The sequence below is a fragment of the Toxotes jaculatrix genome, chromosome 18, assembly GCF_017976425.1.
Source record: "Toxotes jaculatrix isolate fToxJac2 chromosome 18, fToxJac2.pri, whole genome shotgun sequence".
Taxonomy (NCBI): domain Eukaryota; kingdom Metazoa; phylum Chordata; class Actinopteri; family Toxotidae; genus Toxotes; species Toxotes jaculatrix.
The window spans coordinates 2,575,318-2,585,866 of NC_054411.1; the positions used below are offsets into that span (position 1 = coordinate 2,575,318).

Genomic DNA, 10,549 nt, shown 5'->3' on the forward strand with positions numbered 1-10,549 from the left:
AGGGGTGTCCAAACTGTTCCACAAAGGGCCGAGTGGCTGCAGGTTTTTGTTCCAACCAATGAAGAGCACACAGTTTGACCAATCAACTGTCTGAAGGCTGAGATCAGTTGATTAAATGAGTCAAGTCTGGTGTGCTGCTGCTTGGTTGGAACAAAAACCTGCAGCCACACCGGCCCTTTGTGGAACAGTTTGGACACCCCTGTTTTAAAGTGAACATCTTTAGACTGAGACTGTTAGGTGGATGAATCTAAATGTCTAAAGTGCCTAAAACATTTGCACAGCAAATATACAGCACTGTATATATATAATATTCGAACTTCACGGTGCCCCTCACACTTCTGAAGCTCACATCCTTGACCTTCTCCGTTTATGAGAAGCGACTGAAATGTTGTATTTTCTCGCTGAGTTATTGTTGTTGAGGGTCATGTTTTGTTTACATGACTCCATCGTCGCTAAACTTTGAAATAAACCAGCAAAGAAAGTGTGATACCACTGAGCTTATGTTCATTTTCAAGTGTGAAAGACAACACATGGTGTGAAACGTGTTGGCGGCCCAGCTCTGAACAGTCAACCAGGACAGGTGCAGCCTGATGAACACGGTAGTTCAGGGATTTATCTGCGAACGGATACAGATATACACAAGAGGACAGTAGGTAGAGCAGAGACAGTGTCTCCAGCTACAGCAAATGTCATGGTGTTGTATGATACAGATTAATATACCAACAATATGTTTCTGTAGCAGCTTTAAATGAATAATTAAGCAGCAAAAACATTTAAAGTCTTAACAATACTTTGACATTTTGGGAAATACACATCTTTGCTTTCTTGCTGAAACTTAGATGAAACGATTGATACCACTCAGGGTACATTTGTGTTTTTGTCCCAGCTGATTTTGCTAAAGCAACATCAGACATCTGGAGGGAAAAAAAAGTCCAATTTTAGGCAAAGAAAACATTTCTTTGAAACGGTGCTATGAGGCTTTTATTTTGATATGCAGTTGAATGCCATATGGTACTGCTGTGTAGTTAATGGAGAGTGAAATGAAATGACACGTCTCTATATGCCTTTATTGTGGCGCCTCACTGAACACTCACTGAATATAACGTTATTTTATACTTCTTCAATATTTCTCTACATCAGTTTGAAAATGAATTTGTAACATCGGTGCAAAAATGTGAAGGAACAGCACTAAATTCAGGTCGTAGGCAAACGAACACAGCCTGCTGTTATCATGGTGGCACCTCACCTGTCATGGTTTGGGTTAAACTAAGCTCTGCATTAAGGCTAACGGATCTTTGTCGTCATGGTTACATGACGACAAAGATGTCACCTAACTTCCTCCTTTGCTCCCATCGTAATTAATATGGCCAGCAGATATTGCTTAACAATAAAGTGTAACTATGGGTTGTAAAAGGTTGCTTGTACAAACAAGTTGGGGTTGTTTTTTCTTTTTTTTTATTGGACGACGTCTCAGTGGAGGAGGCGACTGCTAACTCCAACATCTCTGCCTTCACTGATTGTAAAGGTGCTCATTTTCATTTCACTCTTGCCATTGCAGTAAGGGCGGTTGCATTTAAAAGTATTGCTGGTAGAAAATAAATTATTCTTTAAATTTTTCTTTTGTTTGAACTGGTACAAAACGTGTTAGTGTGTCCTGCACCCTTATGGTCTGAATAATCAAAAACTCAAAGTACTGGATCCATTTAGAGGTCAGGGCAGGCGAGTATGAAGGCAACAAATCTCACAAATCATCCCCCAGATCCGTCTTAGTCAGGGAGGAGCAACACAACAAAAGTGGTCAATATTCATGTGATAACTCACAACAAGGTGTCCGAGCCCAGGAAAACAATGGACAAGATGGAAGTAAAGCAGTGTTTCCATTTTAAAGTCCAGTATTTTCTACCTCAGGAGTCCTCAGAGTACATTTCTGCACTAGCAAGGCCACCATACCAAAAAAGAAGAAAAAAGAGAAACAGCAGCTTAAATGATGATGATTTGTAAAGTGAGAGCTAAATGTTAATGTTGTGTGAAGGACCCGTATTGTTGCTATGGTTACCTCCAGACGAATCCAACTCCGACACTGATTAAAATGGCAATTAACCTGCTGACTCATATTATGTTTGAGGTGTGCTGATATACGAAATGAACGATACCTGCCGGCAAATGAGGAGTATTTTCCATGACCATGACCCAGTTTTCATCCCATGGAAAAACACTGAGCAGCCTATAGACCTCTGAATACAATGATGTTAAACTAAAAGGCTACCGTTTTCAATGTGTAGTAAATAGCTTGTTTATTGCACTGTTTACATTTGCTTGTAACCTTCATTCTTTGTCGTAAACCACAATAATAACTTTTCATTCTCCAGTTAACTAAACTGACTGTTTAGTTATAAACTTGGCAAGCTCCTGAACGTTCTCAGAGGAGAAAATACAAAAGAAAACTAAACAAATACACTATTCAAACAGCTCCGCCAATGTCCTTAACCATGACCCTCACCTGCTTTCTCACTGCTGAGTCCCGTCAGTACTGAGCTCTCGATCAGTCCGGTTTGACTGGCTTTGTGAAGCAGGAACAAATTTTGACCTCTGTAAAGCAAAGGTGTCATTTACACCTTCCCATCACTTTTTACATTTTTGTTTTCCATCCCACAGTTTTATGTTCTCACTATATTCTCTGTAAAATAAGTTAGAGACGTAAGAGAAGTTAAGCAATTAGTTTGGCAATTAAAGAAACAAGCTGTGAACACAACACTCACATATCACCATCATCATCAGTTAAGTTGCTTATATCAGTCAGTTACAGAGCAACATTATCACTCATTTCTAGTAATGCTAGTGTTCATCTGATGAATATAAGTCCAATAGTGCCTCCTCTTTTAGCTCCGTGTTTGGTCTCTACCAACTCCTGCTCAATGCTGAGCAGGTTGTGTACAGTGGATTTTTGTTGAAATTAAAAACAAACACTGTGACAAACCAACAAATAGCAGGAGTGTGAGCATGTGTTTGTGTGTATTTATGGTTTGTGTGTGTGTGTGTTATTTAACACACACTTTTACGTGACGTCAACATTAAAATGTGAAATCAGTGGATGAGACAAACATCTGGAATTTGCAAATTTGCAAAATGCTAAATCTGAACTACTAATTAAAGCTGCCAAACAACTGTAGTGCTCTGAAATGTAGTAGAGTAAAAGGATAAAATGCCATGAAAAGATAATACTCAAGTACTTCAAATCTGTACTTAAGTACAAGCAGTAAAGGTATTTAGTTAATTGTACCCGTACACACTCCTGACACCAAAGCTGTCCTCTCTGAGTAAACTGTATGTACCTGAATGCATCCATGGATCTGTGTCGGGATGACGAAGCTCCGCCCTGAAATACTCTGAACCTTTCAAGCTCTGCGGCTGTCACAGACTCTGACCTTTGTGATGGATGCTCAGCTCAGTGGTGCAGCAGCGCTTGACGGCTAAGATGTTGGCATTTCCGCTCCTGCAGTGAAGCTGCAGCTAAAGCTGTGTGAGATACAAACATTCCCACACCTGCCTTTACACTTTACATTATGGCACTTACTGGTTCATGTGGAGGAAAGCAATACAATGGGAAACAAGGAAAGGAGAAATAAATCATACTCTAATTGTTCATTTTGTAAGTACTGGATACTTACACAGCACAGTACTGGAAACCATCAGTGTTTACAAAAATACTTATATATACTTTATATACAACAGTTTATTTCTTTTCCTCTAAAATGTTCACTTGTTACTCCCTTGTTTCCCATAGTCTTTTCTTCCGCTGCACCTATATTTGAGTACCACACATAAGTTATTAATTGCCTTTTCTTATCATTCCTAGATAGAGGTGAATCCAATCTTCAGAATATAGCTGCTCACTACTTGAAGCTGTTAATGGTTTTGTTTAAACAGCAAACCATAGTAGTGTTTGCATTATTATTAAAGTGAGATCAGAACTCGGTGTGAAAAAACGTTCTCCCACTCACAGTAGTTGTAATTAATGTCAGGGGCACTTCCAAGAAACCAGAAATAGCCGTCACACCCTCATGTTTCAGATAAGGCAGCTTTCACCTTCAGCAGCTCTGATATCTGCAGGTTTGTTCTGCTGCTGCTGCTGCTCATGGTTTTGGACTTTGATTAGTCCAACGTTGTTTGAATGAACAAGGTGGCACCTACTCAGAAAATGTTTTGCTGCCCATGATAATTTAAATTTAGCCTTTTACTCCAGAGTTTTCAGGTTATCACAGATGTGTGTCAGTCACTTAAAGCTGAAAGCCTTCTTTTAGCAGCCAAAGGCGTTCCACAAGGTTCTGTGCTTGGTCCACTATTGTTTACAATCTGTATAAACAGTGTTATGACTTCAACACAAACTTATAATATCCTTTTTTACGCAGATGATACAGTTTTTTATGCACATTCGAAAAAGTTGGACCTGCACATACGTTTCTGAGAAGGACAGCTGGTACAGTCAGGGTACCTGGGGTCCCATTTTATTGGGTCATACGACAGCCCAGCACTCACAGATACACGTGAAAGTAAGTAAATGTTTGATTTATTAAACAGGTCTTTAATAGCATCCAGAATGGTCTTAAAAAGTCTTTAACTGATTGAAACGTGCAGAAACCCTGTGGATGTCCCATTTTTTCACTGTGGCAGCCTCTGGTTTTACAGTCAGAGCAGACGACTGCTGAGAGCTATTGATCACTCTGATTGTAAGTATTCAGATGTGAGATTACATGGCTGCGTCTCAGATTGTTCTGTGCAGAAACACGCCGCCTCTCCTCGTTTCGTTTAAAGAAAAGAAAAAGACGGCGAGGAGACATTTGGATGGCAGGATGTCTCACTCCCGTGTGACACCGGCAGCAGTTGACAACCTCAATTTCCAAACTGAATGGATTTCCTCTTTCAGAGAGGTTTGAAAGGGCTTGAAAGGTCCTGCAGTGTTAAGTGTGATGATTAATGAGGCGGAATGAAATGTGACAAATACAATGCAGATATTAGACAGACTTCAAGGCGTTTGAAATGAGATGTAGACAGGGATGATGAATGATTGATAAATTGATTTCTCTGAGGCATCACAGTTGAAAGAAATGTGAATTGGTGTCACAGCTGCACTAGACATCAGGGTCTGGCTGATAGAGATTTATTTTAAGATGCTGATCTTTTGAATTAATATTTCTTTTTATCCTTTTTACAAGGGCCGCTGTAATTATCGATTAAGCATTTTAATTGAATTTAATCAAAAGGCACTTTGTTCCAGACACATGATGGTTGTATAAATGTAAACGAAAAAGTTCTCTGACAGAACTTGGTTGTTTAAGGTTCATCATATTTAATATCTGACAACAAAGCGTATTATGAAAGCTGTGAAGAATTGTCTATTGAACAACTTATGCTTGTCACATAGAGCATCTCATATTTGGATAAAACCCAGATGTGATTTAATACACTCTGGTTTACAGTTATCCACATCAGATTCAATCCACCTTGTCCAAAAAATCTGAGAAAATTCAATACACTGGTCCCCTCGTCTCATCATAAGTCAGATTACTGAGACTGATTATTCTGTCACAGCTCTGTGATAACTGATGACAGATTAAATCTGTTCATGGCAGTGAAAACATTTAATGTACATTTATCTAAAAGCCATTTCTTTTCTTTTCATGACTCCTGTTATTATCAGTATAATTAGTTTTCCTAATTACACTGATAACACATCAGACTGGAGGTGGTTGGACCAATAATTTTCCGTGCCCCACACTCTCACACATATATGTAATAAGTGAAAATGGAAACTTGGGCCACGGTTCTGATGGTTTGGCTGGTTCTCGGCTCTGACTGGGCTACCTTTCCTCCGTCCAGTCTGGCAACACTGAAGGCGGGAATACCAGTCAAAATGTCACAATCGCAAATACAAGCGGCTGAAACAGTAATGTAAAGAGCTCAGATGTCGGGAAGGACCTAGCTGCTGCTCCTTTGCGTTGAAAAGAGCCAGCTGAGGTGCTCTCTGTTCTTTTCGTCTTTTAAATAGATTAGTTTAAATTGAAGGAAATCACTAATGACAGAAACCGACATTTACTGTTGAGACAGTATGAATACGGAGGCAAAGCAGTTTAGCAATATTAAAAAGGTTTATCTTCATACATGGATAATGATAATGAGCTGCAAAGATAAAATCTGCATGCACGCTGCCGGAGCTGTTGTAGCAAACATCCTGACAGGTAAGAAAACAAGAGGGACAAATATTAGAAGAATCTGTGTAGTCCTGTGAGGCAGGATGACTCACTGCACCTAATGATAGGAGAAAATTGTGTTTGACTCATTAATTAACGCAAAGGAGCACAAATAACATTTCATTTTATAGATTGTAGCTGTGATAAAAGGAGAAGATTGTGTTATTTACAGTTGCCATCTGGTCAATAACTGGTATTTAGTGAAAGGACAATATCAATAGCTCAGTGCACTTGGAAGATACGTTATATGGATCTAATCCTGGCTTCATGAGCAGCATGAAGCACCACACTCAGGCCCAACCGGAGCCGCTGCTGATGTTATTTTATTGTATCTGCCCGGAGATTAGTCTGCGTTTTTTTTCTTCCCCTCTTGGAAACACCTTCACTGGAGAGGAGAAGAATCTGCTCTCGTTTTCCTGCCATTTATTTGGTTCTGTTTGATTTACGACGCAGATCTCACGGCTTTCCTCTCCCTCCGGTTTCCATGGTGCTGGTAATTGGCAAATGCGATGTGAGAAGTCCGTAATCACAAGGAATTGAAGATATTGAAAAATGATGAATGTGACAATGTGCTGAAATCAGCGAAACTACTCCGGTCTCATAAAAAAGACATACACTGCATGTGCTGGGTTTTTGTGTTTTGCTGTTTCGGCTTGTTGTTTTTCCCCTGGTCTGTCTTTGAGACTGAAGGCAGAGAGACTGAATGGCTTTTTTGATAGACTGTGCAGCTGTCGCCACTGAGGTGACAATAACCTTTCATTCAGTTTGTTTGATGAACTCTGTCAATGAGCTCAGGGGACATCTGTGCTGTTCTCACTGCTGATTTTCTGAAAGCAACATCAGACATTTTGTCAGATCTTATTTTACAGAAGGAGATGGCCAATATTTTTCTGATATGACTTCCTTTTTAAAATGGTGGTCGTGATGTTTTTTTTTATGTGAGAGTGAATGCCATATAGCACAGCTGTGTGGTTAATGAAGAGTGAAATGTAGCGGCAAGCTTTGATTTATCTTTATGGTTGTGTAATTTGCATCACTGTGCACTTATAGTGTTCCTGTATGTTTCATGGATATTTCTCTGTGGTTTTAATGTAACGTCCTGCAAATGTTTGAGAAAATGACTCCACCTGCACCATCAGTGAAAAAGATGCAAAGGAACAGTTTGAGTCTCTGGGAAATACACTTACACACTACAGGAAAACAGGAAACACACGTTTTTACATAACAGAAAAGAGTTTGATCAAGGTTGGTCAGCAATACTTTTGTTGTTGTGTTTTCTCTACTGGTGACTAGTAGGTGACAATACTGTTATGCTGATGTTTAGCAGGAATCACATTTGCTAATTAGCTCTAAACACAAAGTACAGCTCAGGCTGATGGGAATAGATAAAGTCATTAGGATTCATCCTCTGGGGACCATGAATGTCCCATTTCATGACAATCCATCCAGTAGTTGGTTGAAGATATTTGGTCTGAGCTCATGTTTGTCATCGCCATCCCGATCGCCGTGCTGCTAACGTGGCTAATAATAATCTGAACAAAGGTTCATTGTTTTGTTTTTCTTGTATTTCTAAATAGAGGTGACTCTGAATGTGTGGGTGAGTGCACCAGCTGTTATTTCAGTGGTTGGTCAGTAAAGATGTTTACTAAATCACACACATAGTCGCCTCCGCGGCTTCCTCCCCGTGTGTTCCCAGTTCATGTTAACCAGAGTGCTGCTGGGTTTCTAATGAAATGTCAGTTATCAGCATCGCCTGTGTGTGGGAACACACACTGTTTAATTTGCCTGCCATATCAATAGGGGACCAAATATAACTGCTGAGGTCAAATCAATCTACCTGCAAACATCCATCTTCACATCAGCTTTAACTGTTTCCTGTCTGACTCGTCATCTCTTATCCACCTCTGTCTGCTTTTCATCGTTTTATCTGTATCCTGTGTTTTTCTTTTCGTCGCCACCCGTCCTCTGAGTGTTATCTTTAACAGCTTCCTGTGTTTTTTCATTGTAAACATGTCAATGGTCATCAGGATTTCATGAGCGCTTTGGCTCATTTCTCACGACTCTGAATGCAAAGAGACTGACTTGATGGATTATTTCCTTAATTATTTTAATGTGTGTTATAAATGTTTGTATGACACATTTGTTCTCCTCTTTCTTCCACCAGTGCCTTACATTTCAAATGTACATGAAAAAGGGAAGGCACTGAAGAAAAAGAAAAAAAAATTTTTTTTTTGATTGCAGGTTGTTGAGACTTTATGCAGGCTGGATTAAATACCTGCAGACACAGCTTAACGGCTGAACACCCACAGTTTTCAACACAAACTGAACTTATTATTGGACTGTTGTTTTACACTGCATTAGCATTTTAGCCAAGTGTTCCTGATAAAGTGCCTCAAGAAAACACTAAAGTCAAGAAATAAAATTAACAGCATGCTTTTAAAGTCATCAGCACCTAAAACACTGAAAAAAAAAACACTTTCTCTGTTGTTTTTTTCCCCTCATTTCTTTCTCCTCCAACATGAAACAAACGTAGAAAACATCAGCTATTCACTTAGATAACGGATTTTTTTCTTCCATCAGAACAGATGGGTGAGAGCTGAGACGGCAGAAGGACAAAGCGACAGAAAGTGCACATCCATGGGTGACGTCTCACATCCCGAGCTGGAGATGACGGATGAGATGTGGGAGAACAGCAGCTTCGCCAGCCCCTCGCCTGGACTCCCCCTGTTTCTGCTCATGTTCAACAACAGCGATCTGAACGAGACGCTGTTCAACGCCACCAACGCCACCGTCACAGACGCCTCCTCAGGTCCCAGCGTGGCAGGGGTCCTCATCCCACTCATATACATCATTGTTTGTATCATCGGCCTGGGTGGAAACACTTTAGTGATTCACATTGTGCTGCACTACTCGAAGATAGAGTCAGTCACCAACATCTACATCCTCAACTTGGCCATTGCAGACGAGCTCTTCATGCTCGGCCTGCCTTTCCTGGCGGTGCAGAACACCCTGCAGTCGTGGCCCTTTGGCTCCTTCATGTGCCGCCTGGTCATGACTGTCGACTCCATCAACCAGTTCACCAGCATCTTCTGCCTGACTGTGATGAGCATCGACCGCTACCTCGCCGTAGTTCACCCCATTCGGTCTTCAAAGTGGCGCCGCCCTCAGGTGGCCAAAGTGGTGAATGGCACCGTGTGGGCGGTGTCGTTTCTTGTTGTTCTGCCTGTGGTCATCTTTGCCAACATCCAGAAGGCAGGAGGCACCTGTAACATCGCCTGGCCTCAGCCGGCTAACATCTGGAGGGCGGCCTTCATTATCTACACCTCCACTGTTGGCTTCTTCTGCCCGCTTCTTATCATCTGCCTCTGTTACCTGCTCATCGTTTTCAAGATCCGCAGCTCGGGTAAAAAAGTCCACGCCACTTCCACCAAACGCAGGAAGTCGGAGCGGAAAGTGACACGGATGGTTGTGATTGTTGTTGCCGTGTTTGTCTTCTGCTGGCTGCCGTTCTACGCCCTCAACATCATCAACCTGCTGGTGTCCCTGCCTCCGGAGTACCAGGGCCTTTACTATTTTGTCGTAGTGCTCGGTTACGCCAACAGCTGCGCCAACCCCATCGTCTATGGCTTCTTATCGGACAACTTCAAGAGAGGTTTCCGGAAAGCGCTCTGCCGCTCTACGAGGAAGGTGGAAAACCTTGAGCCCATGGAGCGCCAGCAGCAGCAGGAGGAGGGAAGGAGGGCACTCATGCCCAGGGAAAGCCTGAGACGGGCGATCAGGGACGAAGAAGATGACGACGAGGAAGACGTCTCAGAAATGACTGAGATCTACAGAATCGCCCAGAATGGAAACAGCAGCTTCCAGCCGCAAAGCTCACAGCCGCTGTTCTCAGAGAAGGGGGCGACTCCAGGAGCAATGGAGCTGTCGTCCCCAGACAAGAAGGACAAAGCTGGGGACGTGAAAGGGAAAGACGCGATCAACGGGTCCACGCTGACTGTCCCGTTGCTTCTCAACGGAGCCAAGAATGGGAGTGTCAAAACTCTGCCAGAGGAAAACTTGGAACAGAGCACGTCACTGGAGATAAGTTATTTATAATGTAAAATATGGACTGTAAGCTTATGTCATTGGAAGTGAACTCAGTATTACAACACAGAACCATAATCACTGTTTGTAATGAAGCCAAAAGCCCATTAATGAACATCTAAAAAACTCAGACAGGGTTTAGAAGTGCTTCTTATGATCAGTGGACTCAAAGGAGTTGGTAAACGTTTACCAACACACAGAATGTATGATTGTTTATA

The 10,549-nt window shown here is 41.6% G+C and overlaps 1 protein-coding gene across 1 annotated transcript; it reads left to right on the forward strand.

The window, feature by feature from the left end:
- Positions 1 to 8,885: 8,885 nt before the first annotated feature.
- Positions 8,886 to 10,343, forward strand: sstr3 (somatostatin receptor 3). Its single transcript, XM_041062778.1, has one exon. It carries the CDS (start codon positions 8,886 to 8,888, stop codon positions 10,341 to 10,343), a length of 1,458 nt encoding a protein of 485 aa, XP_040918712.1.
- Positions 10,344 to 10,549: the final 206 nt, after the last annotated feature.

What these genes read in the sequence shown, in the direction of transcription:
- sstr3 (XM_041062778.1), top strand. Translation starts at nt 8,886, where the DNA reads ATGGGTGACGTCTCACATCCCGAGCTGGAGATGACGGATGAGATGTGG.